At 39.0% G+C, this 17,049-nt stretch overlaps 1 protein-coding gene across 1 annotated transcript in view; it reads left to right on the top strand.

The window, feature by feature from the left end:
- EPB41 (erythrocyte membrane protein band 4.1) overlaps positions 1–17,049 on the top strand; it is a 91,350-nt gene that overhangs the window by 64,685 nt on the left and 9,616 nt on the right. The window contains 2 exon segments of the mRNA XM_023761024.1: positions 13,527–13,976; positions 15,200–15,328. Coding sequence (XP_023616792.1) covers positions 13,527–13,976; positions 15,200–15,328 — 579 coding nt within the window.

The raw sequence follows: 17,049 nt of genomic DNA, 5'->3' as shown, positions 1-17,049 counted from the left end.
TGTTCAAGCTTGAGAACACTCATTTGATCTGTGGAGTCCTTTGCTGGTGAGTGCAGTACCAAGGCAAAATTTTCTATTACCTAATAGTTAAATTTTGCATCAGACACTGATTTTGAAGCTGTTTGCTTTTACATTCACAAATTCTGGGGATAATCTAATAACAGCACTACTTAGGAAATTATAAAAACTATGCTTGAAGGATACATCACTGGCAAATTCCATTTGCTAGCATTTGTGAAGGCTGCATTATGGAGTGATTTTCATATAATAAGCAGTTTTACCAACGGTGATTTAATTAAGGCCTACATCTTCCTAAATAAGCTCCTTTATCCAGATGTAATCTTTATATGCCAGAGAATAGCAATGGACCATGAAAATGACTCCAATTTCATGGAGAAGCTAGTGATCTCTACAAGAATGTATTTCTAGCTGGGGACCAATAACATACAAACTTTTTTTTTTTAAGTGGGGGAGGGTGTAGCCAAGTGATAAAAGTTAGAATGAAGAGAAATGTATTGAGAAATGTATAAAGAACGGCACACTAGAGAGGAAATAGAGAATTTTAAAACCATCTTTTGCTGGCCACATGGTTACTCTGTTGTTAGTTTATCCCCATCTTGAGTGTTTGTGATTCTAATGTCCTTTTTTAAACCATCAGTTGGCCTGAGTTTTCCACCAAAAGTGTACCCAAACTGTTATTTATGAGGCTTTGGGGGGGCGGGGGGCAGGAGCCAGCGGGTGCTTTTCTTTTTGGTAATTTTTGTTCTTATTCATTTTTTTCCTTTTTTGGCTGAAGAATGGGCTACTGCTGCTTGACTTGTCATCTTTATGTGCTGTTTATATATGGCTTTTACAAAAGAAGGCATTACCACATCTGATTTATCTTTTATTGCAAGTGTCCATTTAAAAACATTTGTTTTAACTTGACAAATTTTTAAAAATCACCAGGTTAATGTTTCTAGTGATTATTATACAACGAAGGAAAACACTGTTATTACTAATTTTTCAAAATAGAAATAATATTACAAATATTGATATGACGTAAGTTTTATTTTTTAGAGCTTTTCCCCAAGGCATTTAAAATAAGCCATTCTTTAGTGAGATAAACTTGCCATGTTTTGTTAAAGAGAAGAATGTAGAAACAAAGCACTCGCAATTAACTGATCTTTCAAGATTGGATTGTACATTTTTAGTTTGCATGTTGCAGAGCATTTGGGGGTAATATTTAAATATATTCTTGATCATTTAAGTGACTGTAATGTTTATTGTTTACTTTAGTTAAGAACCAGGAGCTGCACTCTTCTGCTGGGTATCTTCCTTCTGTGCTAAGATAACCTCGATTCCTGCTGGTTCTGTGGGCACTTGCAGTGCAAAGCATTTCTTACTGGGTTTGCAAAACAAGGGTAATGTGCTCTGTGGGTGTCTGTGTGTCTGTGCACACCCTTCCCCCTCAATCCTACTGCCCCCTTCTGCTCACTCCCTTTTTCTTATCAAAACTTATTTTCAAAAATTATACAAATCTTAGCCCTGGCTGGGTGGCTCAGATGGTTAGAGCGTCGTCTTGTACACCAAAAGGTTGTGGGTTCCATTTCCGGTCAGGAGGGGATATAACCAGGTTGTGGGTTTGATCCTGTCAGAGTGTGTAGAGGAGGCAACCATGATGTTTCTTTCTCACATCGATGTTTCTCTCTCTCTCTTTCTCTCTCTCTCTCTCTCTCTCTCTCTCTCTCTCTAATCAATAAACATATCCTTGGGTGAGGATGGGAAAAAATTATGCAAATCTTATTAAAATGTCTAATGAATCCCCAAAGCCCCTTTTTCTAAGGTCCAGAGACTGATAAAAATTTAATGGATCAGCTTCCCCTGAGGTATTTGCATCTCAACAGGCCACAGAGTCATTGAGGACTGAAAGGTCCCAGGTTCGATTCCGGTCAAGGGCATGTACCTGGGTTGCGGGCACATCCCCAGTGGGAGATGTGCAGGAGGCAGCTGATCGATGTTTCTCTCTCATCGATGTTTCTAACTCTCTATCTCTCTCCTTTCCTCTCTGTAAAAAATCAATAAAATATATTTAAAAAAAAAAATTTAATGGCTCAGCTTCCCCTGAGGTATTTGCATCTCAACAGGCCACAGAGTCATTGAAAAGACAAGGGAGACATCACAAGGCCAGTCCTTACTCTCATTTTACTGATAGAATGGCAAAACAGATTGAAGACAATGTGAAAACCAGTGGTAGTTTAATAGAGGTAGTGGATTTAGGGTTCCATTGTGTCAGTGATTACAGAGGTAGTTAGCTCACTTTCAGACTCTTTTTAGACAAAAGTTAGTAAATTCCAGGAAATTCATCTGTGGGTAGTAACATAGAAAGATATGCTTTGGGCTTAGAAACAGCAATAAATCTATTAAGCTTTAAAATGATTGTAAGTTTTGTGATAAATCAGAAGTGTTCTCCCTATTTTCTTTCTTAACAGACAGTGTATATCTCAAAACTATTAAAAATGGCCTACCTACTATTCTTTGTAAGGATCTTGGCTCAGGAATATTTATTAAATATCCTCATAGTGTACCTATTTTAATTCTTATTTTCTATCACAATTTCTTCAAAATTCTGCCTGGTCATGTTCTCTAAAATACTAGTATAATGAGAACCTGGCAGAGAACTTGCTAAGCTGAAAGGAATTCCAGCTTCAGTTAAATCCATAGGCGTGGCCTACTTAGTGTGCTCAGGAAACACTTCCATGTACGGACTAGATGCCTTTATTGCTCTGGTTCATGTTTCTTTGCAAAAAGTAATATTTTAAGAAATATAGTACAAAGGCAGATAAACTCAGGGCCATGTGGTGATTGTGGCAATGGTGGGGCCTTGGGGAAAAGGCAAACTTTTATCAGAGCTTAGCACATCATTTTGAGCACTCTCCACAATTAACCCTCCCAATAGCCATATCAGGTAGATAGTGATGTTCTTGCTTTATATGATAAAATTGAGTCCCAGAGAGGTTCAGAGACTTGCTAAAAAAAAAGCCTCTTTTAAGTGAGGGAAGTGGAGTTAGACCCCACGTCTTCTATGTTTCAGTCCAGTGACATTCCCTCTTATAATATGGAAAAGCCATAATATAGATATGTGTGACTATTCTGCAGCTGTCTAAGTCACTTTGTCCCCAAATGAAAATGTGGTGGAAGTTACAGAGAGTGACTTAAGGAGAAGGTTGGAATTTGTGATGCCCTGATGCAGCGGTTCTCAACCTGTGGGTCGCGACCCCTTTGGCGGTCGAATGACCCTTTCACAGGGGTCGCCTAAGACCATCCTGCATATCAGATATTTACATTACGATTCATAACAGTAGCAACATTACAGTTATGAAGTAGCAACGAAAATAATTTTATGGTTGGGTCACAACATGAAGAACTATATTTAAAGGGCCAGAAGGTTGAGAACCACTGCCCTAATGCTTTATAAAAAAGTAGGCATTTAAAATGGTTCTCTAAGATCTGGAAGTCACTAATGAATTGATTTATTAATACTGGACTCGTTTTATCTCTTAAATTCCCCAGGTTGAGTCACACAGAATCTCCCAGAAACTGAAATTGGATCTCTTTCAGTCAGTAGGAACCAGAAGTTGAGAATGAGAAATGAGGCCTTGCCTGTTGTTGAGACAGAAATTCTCAGGGCTGTTGTTTGGCCCCCGTGGAGATAATCTGGTTCCAGTGTTAAAATCATTCAATAAAAATAATTGAATTTTTTAGAAGAAAATAGTAGTTTCCTTTTTATTGGGGCTATTTAGATAGATCAATAGTTTACATTCCTGTTAATTAAACCAAGCCTCAAGCACAAGGTCAGAAGAAAATTAGCTTGGGATCCAAAAGCAAACAAGCCAAAAACACTATCATCAAAACAAATGACATTGTGTAACACTAATAATTATTTCTTCTTCATCAAAGAAAGTATTGTTGGTATTCTGTACTTGAGTCCCTAAGTGTATTTATGTAAATGTGAAACTCTTATTGTTTGGAATATAGGGTTTGAGACCATTAAAGATGGTGTTGGTTCAGTAAGGTAGCCAGGGTATTTATGCAGTTTAGTGAAAGAATTTGTATTTTGGTCTGGTTGGACTATGAAAGTTCTTTCTGCAATTATCATTTGTGTTTCCTACTTCTCAGTTTAGTCAATTTGATAAAAATAAAATGTTACTTTAGCACGTTAATGGCCCTCCCTTAAAGTTTGTCTTGGATAATTTCAGCAAGAAAGCCCATATTTATTAATTTATTTATAATGTCTGTTTGAACATGCATATATATGAAGATAAAATTTGCACAGATATTCTAAAGATAGAGCTTTGAAAACATTGAATAGAATATGAGGGAAAGCTTTTTTTGAAAACGTAAACAGATAGTGATTCCAAGGCCCTTATTAGAAGCTAGCTTTATAATGGACATGACTGTGTTTTCTTCTTTCTTTCACAACTTTTCTCTCAGCTGTCTAATTCTGCTTGTGTTGGACTCAGTAACATTGCTGACTGAGATCTGTGCATTCAGTGTTTATCCTATATAATAAAAGGCTAATATGCAAATTGTCCCCTCAGGCAGTCATTCGACAGGGAGACTGGGAGTTTGACCGCTCACTATGACGTGCGCTGACCACCAGGGGGTGACACGGAACATGGTGGGCGTCGATGGCGTACTGTGCGACCTCTCGCTGGCTACTTGGGGACGGAGGTGCGGTGAGAATGCAGGGTGTCCATTGAGCTTGCTCTTACTCCCCCTGCTACCCTCCCCTGGGACACCAGGGCTCACGCACCAGGGAAGCACCCACACAGCCTCTTTCGGGTGAGCCGGGCCAGCAGGAGCCAGTCTGTGAGGCTGGCTGGGAGAGAGCCTGCTACCCGCCCACTTCTGTGTAGTGCCACTGGGCAGCCCAGAGGCCCACGCTGCACCCTGGCCCATGATGTCCAGCTGTGCTCACCACATCTCCGCATGGGGACTCAGGCGCCGTGACTCAGGTGGAGGGGGATGCACGGGACCCCGGGGGCCCAGGTGCTGCCCAGGGCCCAGAGGTGAGCTGGGACCTGCCCTTCCACGCCAGATTCTCATGCTTTGATCGCTGGCCAGGCCTAGGGACCTCACCCGTGCATGAATTTCATGCACTGGGCTTCTAGTAACATTATAATACTGGACAATGCACAGAAACATAATAAGACACTGTAATTAAGCATAGAGACCAGATCTGATAAAAGTTTGCCTTTTCCCCAAGATTCCACCATTTCCACAACCACCACTTGGCCCTGAGTTTATTATGTAAACATATTTAACTGCCATCTGTACATATTGTCGGTATCCTCATTTAACTAAGTCTATCCTGGAGATTGGATTACTGCTTCCTCTGATTAACCCCAAAATCACCTAAAAGGTTTCACTTCTGAAATGACAATGAAACACTGTCTATTGAATTTGGTCAATTCATTCTAATGCCTCATACCTGATTTTAATAAAACAAGGTGTCAGCGGGAGGGAGGGAGGGAGGGAGGGAGAGAGAGAGAGAGAGAGAGAGAGAGAGAGAGAGAGAACATTCTGAAGTGAAGAATGATGTGTTGATCTATAATATCACTAATCTAGAGTTATTGTTCAGATCAAGTTTGGGGATCTTTAAGATTTTATATTCCTTGTTGCTATCATGACTTGCCAAGAGAGTAATAATTTTCTTTTAGTGTCTTCACTGCTGCAGAAGCAGGTATCTAATAAGGACATTTACTTAGGGATTAAATCTCAGTTACAACCATATTTTTATTCACATTCCTGAGAATATCCCTGCCATCTCTAAATCAGAACCATTAAGCAAAATATAAATTGTTTACTAGACTCTTCAGGTTTTATAGATTACATCATTATGAAACCAGATATAAAAGTTTGCATAAGGAAAGAATGTAAACATTTTTAAAAATAAGTCATGCATATTTATTTTAGGAAGGTTAGGAAGTACAGAAAAAACAACAACAAAGAAAGAAATGAAATTATTTGCAGTCCTACCACTAGTAATATTTTAATATAATATACCTTAAGGTCTTTTTCATGTGTATAATTATATACATAAGAAAATATTTTTAAATGGATAAGAAATGAAACATCACATTATCGAGAGGCGGGCTTGGTCTTTGAAGTTAGCATTTTTGCCTTCTTTCCTTATTCCAACATCTAATCATGTCCTGAGATGAAAGTACTTCCCCGAAATCACATGGCAATGTTGGCAGCGATACTACTGTTGTTCACTTCATACTTATCTGCCTACCCAGAATCTTAATATATAGAAACATAAAAATGAGACAACACCAGGCTCTTGTCTTTCTTTTAACAGAGAAAGGGTTTGTTTTTGTGTTGTTACCCAAACGTAAAGTTGATCTTCACTAAGCAGGGATAAGTGATCACATGTGTGGAGCAGAAATCACTACATAGACCTTCCAGAAAAAGACATATGGCTCTTGCTTATGTAGCAAAATTTAGAAAGATTTTCAGGATTTATTTTCATTGTGATGCTAATAGGATAAGATAGTTTTGTAAGCACAGCTGCAGTTGTTCTGGTAGTCTCTTCAAATATATAAATCCTTTAAGGAAGATTTTATATAGTCTGTGTGGTTTTGGGGGGTTTTTTACTGGAAAACACACACACAAAAAAAACTCTGGATTGCATTTAATGAAATGGCAGCAAAACAACTGTAAAACAACCATATACTGTTCTTACTGATATTTGGAATATATCCTGCTCTTACTGATAACTCTAATAAGGCAAGAAGAGGAATTTATAACTCCCCAAAGTACTAGTACATACATACATGGAGTTTGATAATCCTGAGATATATCCCTTTGAATAAATAGTTTTCAAGAGAAAGCTTTTAGAAAAAAAGACCCTCTGTCCCCCCTACCAAAGAAAATATTGAATTATCATACATAGTGGAAACCATTGACTTTTTAAGTAAAATTAAGAATTTTCCGTCAATAGTGTTCCTACTCAATTAAATACTTGTCTAACATTCTTCCTCCTCATATTTTTGAAACCAACTAGTTAGCCTTGTAGTACTTTATACAAGCAGCTGGTCTTTCTATTGTAGCATCTTTTTTCTTGTAGATACCCCATCTAAATTAGCACCTTTGAATCACATTAAGTCTCAATTTTGTCTGTCATTGTGGATGATTCAGATGCAGTCATATATTCATGTCCCTGAGAAGTTCCCTTCAAAGTTTCCAGGCCACTTTGGTATTTGCAGTTGTTCAGAGTTTTATATAACCCAGTTGTCCTTGCTGATGGTCATAGCCAAAAGCACAACATTGTCAGTTAAAATTTCTCCCTGATGTTATATTCCAAATTTTGAGTGTTTTATGTCATAGAGATTTTATATCTTCTTTTTGCCTCAATCTTTTATTCTGGCTTTTCAGCCTTCTCCATTGATCGATTGTTCTTTCTATCTGTCTACCTATTTATTTAAATTTAATTTGTTTTATTTTTTCCTTTACCATTTATCCTCTCTATGCTCTCTTCCACCTCTAGCCGCGCCCCCCCCCCCCAATCCCACAATCACCACACTGTTGTCCATGTCCATGAGTCCTCTCTCTCTCTTTTTTGCTTAAATTTTTTTCGCCTGTTGTATTCTAAGTAGAATGTTGAATGTAACTAATGAAAAATGCATGTTAAAGATATTTAGGGGAAAAGGGGGATATATATAGTACTTTCAACAATAAAGATTTAAAAATAAGATATTTAGGTTTTTTGTTTTTTATCTTTGTTTTTACTTGTTTTCAGTTGTCTGTATATTTGCTTACTGTGCTGTTTGAGTGGTTATAGGATAAAGTGCACTTGTGAAGCTAACGTGGGGCCAACAGAAGGCGATTTTCCAGTTGTATGTGACATGTGGCATTTGAAGGGACTGTACATCTTTGAACAATCACAGTTACCTCCAGACCAGATTTCATGTCTATTATTGTTTTGTGTGCCAAACCCCAGTGATTGGGCTTGAATCTCTGAATGATGTGGACCCATTAGAGGACTGTTTTGATGGTCACAGATTGTAGTGGCTGAAAACATTCTTAAGCTGATTATCTTTTTTAAAAATGAAAGTTTTAGCCCTAGCTGGTTTGGCTCAGTGGATAGAGCATTGGCCTTTGGACTGAAGGGTCCCAGGTTCGATTCCAACCAAAGGCACATGCCCAGGTTGCGGGCTCGATCCCCAGTAGGGGGTGTGCAGAAGGCGGTCAGTCAGTGATTCTCTCTCATCAATGATGTTTCTATCTCTCTCTCCCTCTCCCTTCCTCTATGAAATCAATAAAAAATATATTTAAAAAAATGAAAGTTCTCCAAAGAAAAAACGGGACAAATAATTATGATCGAAATGTGTGTGGTTCCTTGGAAATGCTGCACTTTTTGTATTTTCTATCATTGTAGTGCAGTTTGAACGAATGTGTACATCAGAGGTCTTCGTGTTCGCATCTTAAAATTAGGTAATGACCTCATCTTTTAAGCTTGAATTCATTTTTAAAAAATAGGTTTTATTGATTTTTTTAGAGATATGTGTGACTAACACATATTAGGTGATCAGAGAGAAAGGAAGGGAGGATAGATAGAAACATCAATGAGAGAACATCATTCGGCTGCCCCATGCACATCCCGTACTGGGGATTGAGCCCAAAACCCGGCATGTACCCTCACTGGGAACCAAACCAATAACCTCTTGGTTTATGGGTCAATGCTCAACCACTGACCCACAGCAGGCTCATTTTTTAATTTTAATTTTATACAATGTGTAGAGAGTTCCCTGTTCTTTCCATTTAGAAGTATACGCAATATAAATATTTAATTTTGTAAGTAATTTTTATAATTATGATGTAACTCTATCCTATCCTTAAAACATTTAATATAAACCCTTTATGTGAAAAAAGAGAAGAAAGAAAGAAAGAAAAGAATAGTGTTGGCCACTAAAATCAGACTTTGATAAGCAGACTTTGGATAACCTTTGTATTTCTCAAAAGTATAGTCAGGTTTGATGGATTTATCCTTTGGTCCTACTTGAAATGATTTCTGGTACCATGAAAAGAAATGGACTTTAGAACCAGAGACTGATTTGAGTTTAAATCCTAGCTCCATCACTTACTAGTTCTAAGTTGCTTAACCTCTCCATCTTTTCATCTATAAAATAGAGATAGTGACCCACCTCATGGTGAGCTGAAAAATTAAATGAGGAAACATGTTTAAGTGACTAGCACAGTACCTGGCACATGGTGAACATGTAATAATGTTAGTTTTCCTCTTATTTTACTGATGTAGAAGATAAAATGCTGGACTAGACAATAGCTCATATTTTATGTTCTTTCTAAACATACCTTTTCAGTTTTTGCATAGCACAAGGCAAAGCAGAAGTTCTCAAGTCTGGATATTGTATACTTTCAACAAGTTTTTACTTAACATCTATTAGGTGCTAAAAACTGTACAAGAGAGTACATAGTAATATAGCTAAGTAATATAGTAAGTGCTTATCCCCCAAGGAGCTCATAGTCTAATGGAAAAGACTGATGACTAAAGCATTAATGACAGAGTACAATGGGATCAAAAGAGGAATGGTATCTAAACATACTCTGGGCAGCCAGGAGGGAACGTTCAGAAGAACTGACCCTTGAGCTGAGCATGGACTTCCAGGCAGAAGGAAGGATGTTGACAGTATTTACAAAGGCACAGAGGCAAAAGAAAGCATGCTCTGTTCTAGAAACTGCAAATAATTTTAAATTAATGGAGAGAAGGATGTGTTTGGAGGTGTAGCAGGGTGAAGATGGAGAGAGAGGTAGGAGTCATATTTTAAAGTATTTTCTGTCTTACTAAAGGGTCTGGACTTTAACCAGAAGGCAATGAAGAACCACTGAAGGGTTTTAAACTGCAAAATGGAATTTTCAATGTTTCTTTTTTAGAAATAACATTTTAGCAGAAGAATAGAGGGTGTATTTAAGGAAGGTTTGAGATAAGAAAGAAGGTAAGAAGAAAAACTGTTTAATGCATGAGTAGTAAGCCAGGTGAGGCATTATAAGAGCCTGAATGAAGATAGTAAGTGTGGGGATCGAAACAAGCAGGTAGGTAAGCGAGACGTTAAAGTGGAATAGAATGACTTGCTGACGTAATCTATGGGAGGTGGTGATGAGTGTAAGAAAGGCATTGAAGATGGTTCTCAGGGATCTAGCATGGAGGACTGGATGAATGATGGCGCTGTCTACCAGCGTAATAGAAATGATGGAGGAGGTTGGGGTGACAGGTCCAGACGGCAGCAGAGATGAGTTTAATTTGGGGCATATTGCATTCCATATGCCTGGGAGGATGTCCAGTAAGTCGTTGGCTGTGTTGTCCAAGAGATCTGGACAACAGAGCCAACTGGAGAGGTGGATTTGACTTATGTGAGAATGCTGTAAGTGGCAATTTAGCTCAACTGTTATCAGTTTTCCTTTCCTTCCAATGACTAACACATATTAGGTGATCAGTAAATATTTGTTGAATTGATATTACTGTGGCTACAGCTTTTACCCTTGGTCTCCTCTGTCTATACTTTGAAAAAAATGATTGATCTAATTTTACTCAGCAGTAGGCAACTTTGGGCCAGGTGGTGCTGGCCTACACAATGTTTAATTCATAAATGGCTTCTTGATGACAGACCACCACTTATCACTTGAGTAGACTGGTATAAAATTGTCTCTTACTTAATTGATTATCTTAGGTATTTTCCTGGTTATTAATTAGCCTTCTCAGTTGTAAATGTATATTTATGGAAAAGCCATAAAGTTCCTTTCCATGTGAATAGGTTTGGATGTGCCATTCACAGAGCTAGCATGTAGCAATTTGAGAAAGCCTATTTGTTTATTATCAGCTAATCTATTTCTTTTTTAAAAAAATATATTTTATTGATTTTTCACAGAGAGGGAGAGGGATAGAGAGTTGGAAGCATCGATGAGAGAGAAACATCAATCAGCTGCCTCCTGCACACCCTCTACTGGGGATGTGCCCACAACCAAGGTACATGCCCTTAGCCGGAATCGAACCTGGGACCTTTCAGTCCGCAGGCCGACGCTCCATCCACTGAGCCAAACCGGTTAGGGCTAATCTATTTCTTGATTTCTCTATATCAGCTTGTGTAACCCAAAAGAAATGGTAGGATAAGTGCCTTAGAAAGTACAATCTATAATAATAAAAGCGTAATATGCTAAGTAGACCAGACGTCCTTCCAGACAAAGCAGGCGGGGGCCAAGGCAGAGGTGGCAGAGACCCCTGGCCATGGCGGTGGTGGGCAGGGGCTGGGGCCTAGGCCCTTGCACGAATTTCTTGCATCAGACCTCTAGTCTATAGATATAAAAGCCTAAGCGACCAGCCAACTGGCTGGTCATCAGTGCGTAGCTATGATGCGCACTGACCACCAGGGGGGCAGACTCTCAATGCAGGAGCAGAAACCACAGGCATGGAAACATGGAACAGACTAATGAATCTCAGAGGGAAGGGGGCAGGGGAGAGGGCGGGAAGAGATTAACCAAAGATCTTATATGCATACTAGAGGCCCGGTGCTTGGATTTGTGCATTGATGGGGTCCCTCAGCACCGGTCCTCTAGTATGTTTATAATATTACAAGTTCATTCTAGTGTAAGTGCTCAGATAATGTTGATTGAATTAAGTGAATCTATATGATACTTTAGAGTTTACAAAGTGCTTTCATTTAGATTATTGTATTTGATCCTCAGAACCCTATAAGTCAAATTGAGAATTATCCTCGTTTTGGGTATGATGAAATCATATACCTTAGCAAGATATTTTTTTTTTATTTTCTCTTTTAAAATGTATTTTTCAATTACAGTTGACATACAATATTATATTAGTTCCAGGTGTACAACATAGTGATCAGACATTTTGGGTATGATGAAATCATACACCTTAGCAAGATATTTTATATATCTCTGTTATATCTGCCGACAGAGACAGTTTGCATGGTCATTTCTCAATTGAGTTTTTCAATGTTCTTTGTCAATTTATAATAGTCAGCGAAAGCCCTGCCTAATCGAAATTGTGATGCTCCTGTTTCAAGATGGCTTAGAAGAGCCCTGGCTGGTTTGGCTCAGTGGATAGAGCATCAGCCTGTGGACTGAAGGGTCCCGGGTTCAATTCCGGTCAAGGGCACATGCCCAGGTTGTGGGCTCAATCCTCATTAGGGGGCATGCAGGAGGCAGCCGATCATGTTCCTCTCTCATCATTGATGTTTCTATCTTTTTCTCCCTCTCCCTCTCTGAAATCAATAATAATAATAAAAAAGATGGCTTAGAAGAAAAGTGGCCTCAAGTTCTTGGTACACTGCCTCTTTTCTTGCCTTAACAGAGTGCTGGTTTATGTTCATCACAATATCACAATGTAGGCTGGTTTACAAGTAAAGGAGCAGCAGTGATGTGGGTACTAAAATGTGTAAGCTGGTCCAAGCAAATGTCATTTAGTTCAGAAACACCTTCTTAAGAGAGCCTGTCTGGGATCCAGTTCCTATGTGGTATGTAATATGGTAAATTGCCCTTACTAGATTTTCAGGCCCAAGTGGCATATTTACAGCTTTCTGGTGAGTATTTGAATATGTTACTTCCCATGACATTTGGCTTCTATTAGATTGTTCGTTCGTTTTTCAGATGACTTGTTCTTTTCTTACTAGTGTGGACTCCTTCTCTTCCACCTTCAGCGCCTTTCTTTAAACTTTAGGAATAGGTCTACTGTGGCATTTCTTCTCATCCACATTCTCTTGAAAGTACTTATTTTAGATCTGTTTTCCCGTGATGTGAGGCGTTTAGCCTCAGAGGGAACTCTGTGTTTCCAGGATTCATTTCCCTTAGGGGTTGCAGATGTTAGTCATTCATCTGTGAAGAAATGACCTCAGCTGCTGGGTCACTTTTATTTTGTTTACAAAGAAATGTTTCACTACTTTGGATATTACATTGAATTCATGGCAATAATTGGATTAAGCCTGTGCCAGATGAACTCAACTTTTATATCACTGCCAACGAAAGTCTAGATTTCAGCTTCTGCATTAGATGCTAGTATGATGATACATATAGCTTGGAGATATGAAACGTTTTTCAACTTGATCAGGCTCCTCAAGAATATGGTTTGATTGACTCTTAAGTTGCATTGTTCCTGTGTCTAGTAATGAGTTGGGTATTTGGGAATGGCAAAGTAACTCCTTTAAGTATGAGAGTATGTTATACAGGAAAGACCAAAATAATACAAAGTGCTTGGTACAGGGCAAGGGACATCGAAATTACTTCTCAGATTAACAGAGTTTTAGAAACATGACCCAAATAAGTCTGGAACTGCTTAAGCTGCTTAATTCTTCCTTTGACTACCTCATAAGCTAAGATTATTAGTTTATATTAGTATTAATATTAATATTTTTGAGGCCTCTTAAAAATCATTGTTGATTCTCAGAGTTTATTATATTCCCCATTTATTCCTAATCTTCTTGCTTTTGTATGTGTTCATTCATTTGTAGAATATAAATGGCATTCGCACAGAGGAGGCGGCTGCCGTGACAAAGGGGCCATCTACCAACCCTGACTCTGAATGGGAGGGCCCCGAGCATTCAGTAATTCCTAGTAAGAGCCAAATGACTACCCCCACGGAGTCTCCACAAAGCTTTGACTTTGGCTCCCTCTCCATAAGCAGCAAGGAAACAGAAGAGAAGGAGCAGGGGGCTGCTGGCCATCTTGATATTAAGGAAATGCCAGGAGGCCCAAGTGGGGAATGTATAGGAGTGGAGGAACAGGCCAGTGCCTTAAAGTTCTCAGTATCACCAGCTTCCTCTCAGCTGCAACTTGGTGAAAAAAAGGCAGAGAGTAGTGAAGAACATGTTACACCAGGAGAGCCACTTGGAAAGCAAAATGGATCATTTCCTGACTCTTGTGTGGGTAACCAGTTCCCCACCCTCATTCGAAGTTTCCAGGTAGAAACTGATTTAATGATGCAGGTCTAATGACTCGCTTTGGGAGAGGGCCAGAATCTGTTCTGTAGAGGAGGTGGAGGTGGAGGTGGTGGTGGTGGTGGTGATGGTGATGGTAATGAGGGTAGTAGTCTGTCTGCTTTTCTCAAAATCACAGAATAAAATTGAAGCCCTTGATGACTATAAAGAAATTTAGTCAGAGGAATTAACTCCATGAAATGCTTTCTCCCTTGATGATTTAACAAGACTTTTGAGGGTGAACTCCATCTGTTTGCCTTTATGAAGCTGGTGTGTGTTTCTCTTTTCCTTGCTCAAGTGTGGGCAATGTAAAGAGATGAATTTCTGAGACTTATATGATGAGGAGCCTACAGTGTTCTGATACCATGCTCAAAAAACTCAAATACTCCTAATTAGAAGGGGTAACTGATTTTATGAGATTTCAGGCTCCCAAAATTTATTTCTGTATTGCAGTCACACTGTACAGCTCACCACTCCCACTGACCCCACTCACAGGGGCTTCCATGATCATAGGCGCTAATCTTCTATGCTAAGGTGGGTGGCCACATAACTGTATCACAGTCAAATGGTAGTTGTAGGGTGATTTATAGTCTTGGGGAAGGTGAACTGATGGACAAGAAGCCTTTGATATTCCACTGATGTTCATTCTTCTGAAATTCTGAGATTAATCACCAGGTGGTGGTAAAAGTGATTATTTTCTTTCCAATTTTCCAAATATTGTTTCTTCTCAATTACTCCAAAGTGAATGTCTGACATTGATTTGAAAGAAGCTAATGAATTTCAGGGTAATGCATTTCAATGCCACTGCTGTTTCATGTACCACTTGAACTTAGTGGAGGAAATGTGGCTGGTTTTTTTAATGGTATGGTCACAAGGACAACAAAAGTGACTGCTATTTGGCAAATAGTTTTATTTTCAAAATTCTGAAGGTCAGTCTGAAAGTATTTTTCTACCACCAGCCATAATTGTCTGAAGCTTAAAACTTTCCATTAAGCATATGAAAGTGATTGCAGTAATGCTGTTCTTTAATATCCCTCATGATTTGACACCTTGTCAGCGCTACTTTGGAGTAGTGTCCAAGTCTTGGGCAGAGATTGAGCTAGGCTTTTGCTTGATTAGAGCTGTCACTTTGATCAGATCAGTGTCAGAAGATTAATTCTCCACAGCCTTCAGAAGATTCTGGTAACTGTGTCTTTACTGCTTCACAGCCTCCTCTGGTGAAGACTCAGACCGTCACCATCTCAGACACGGCCAATGCCGTGAAAAGTGAGATCCCAACCAAAGACGTCCCTATTGTCCACACTGAGACCAAGACCATCACCTACGAGGCTGCTCAGGTAGGACACGGTTTAACGTCTCAGGGTCAAAGGCTGGAGTAAACACAGTAAATGACCTTTGTTCACATGGTTTCTAATTATTTACTCCAATTAACACTAGGCTTTTCTGGGGCCGTTCTTTTTAGTAGAGATCACTGATCTAAGAATGAACCGACATACTTTATAAAATCAAAATTGTCTTGGATCTGATTGCTGATATCCACCCTGTTCACTTAGTGAAGGCAGTCTAGTGTAGTGGTTAAGAACATCAGTTTTGGGTCAAACAAACCTGAGTTCAGGTCCTGGCTTCTCCACTTATTAACTTAAGCAAATAACAGAATATCTCTGAGCCTTGCTGCCTGCCCATCCCCTCCTCTAGTCCACATGAAGTTAGTGCCTGTATCTACTTCATGATTTTGTTAGGAAGATTTTATAAAACATTGTACTGCATGGAATTGACTTGAGCACCATGCCTGAAAGCAGAAATAAGTAACAGCTATAATAATTATAATCAATTAGTGCAATTAAATTAAATTTAACATCACATAAGAATTTAAGTATTTAAAATTCCATTTATGTCCTACTTTTAATAAAATTTCTCTTTTATTATTGGCAATTTGAATGAGCTAGGGTTGCTTATATTGAGTTATTTTTCTTTTCTTTTTTTAATTCACAGGAGCCAACAGTAAGAAACCCTCTATAAACCAAGCTGTTAATTCATTCATTTATGTATTGCAGCCACACTGTATAGTCCACCACTCCCACTGACCCCACTCACAGGGGCTTCCCTGATCGTAGGCAATAAATATTTCTCTTTCAAATAAAATGTTTTAAAATTTATTGATTTTTTGGAGAGAGAGAAGAGGAAGGAGAGAGAGAGAGAGAGAGAGAGAGAGAGACAGACAGACAGACAGACAGACAGACACAGGTTGTCATTTCACTTATTTATGCATTCATTGCTTGTTTCTTTTTTTATTTTTTATTTTATTGATTTTAGAAAGGGAGGAGGAGAGAGAGAGAGAGAGACCCATCTATGTGAGAGAAACATTGATCGACTGCCTCCCACACGCATCCCAACCGAGACTGAACCTAAAATCTGGACATGTGCCCTGACTAGGAATCAAACTGGCAACCTTTCCCTGCACAGGACAGTGCTCAACCAACTGAGCCACTCCAGCCAGGGCTAAATATTTCTTGAGCATTTATTTATTAGGCCAAAGCAGTGTACAGGTAAACACTGGCCATTCCTCCGGAACTCACATTTGATCAGGAGAGACAGACAATAAAACAACAAATAAATATATAAATTTCAGACAGTAATACGTGCTATAAAGAAACTAAAATAGTTAAACAATCTGAGTTAACATGAAAGGTTGCTACTCTGGGGCTGGAGCAGTCAGGGAAGCCCTCTCTGAGGAGGTGACATTTGGCCAAGGCCTGCAGGATGACTGGCTGGATCACTCGTTGCAAGACCTGGGGGAGGATTAAGTGAAACGACGTCTGTAAAGTGCTTGGTGCATTCACAGACATGTAATGTTAGAACGCGTCCCCCTTCTCTTCCTTGTGGTCGAGAGCGTGGAATTTGAGTTTGGTAAATAATGAGAGGTCGCTTGAAGTTTTTTAATAGTGGTGATAAAGTGGCATAATGAAAGCAACAATTTTGGAAGATGATTCCTAAAGCTGTGTGCTGAATATGTTGAAGTAGGGGAGCACCTGGAGACAGGACTGTGACTAAAGCAGGT

Source organism: Myotis lucifugus, unplaced genomic scaffold, assembly GCF_000147115.1.
Source record: "Myotis lucifugus unplaced genomic scaffold, Myoluc2.0 scaffold_197, whole genome shotgun sequence".
NCBI classification, from domain to species: domain Eukaryota; kingdom Metazoa; phylum Chordata; class Mammalia; order Chiroptera; family Vespertilionidae; genus Myotis; species Myotis lucifugus.
The sequence above is the reverse complement of the archived record's forward strand: the minus strand, read 5'-3'. Positions and strand labels throughout refer to the sequence as shown.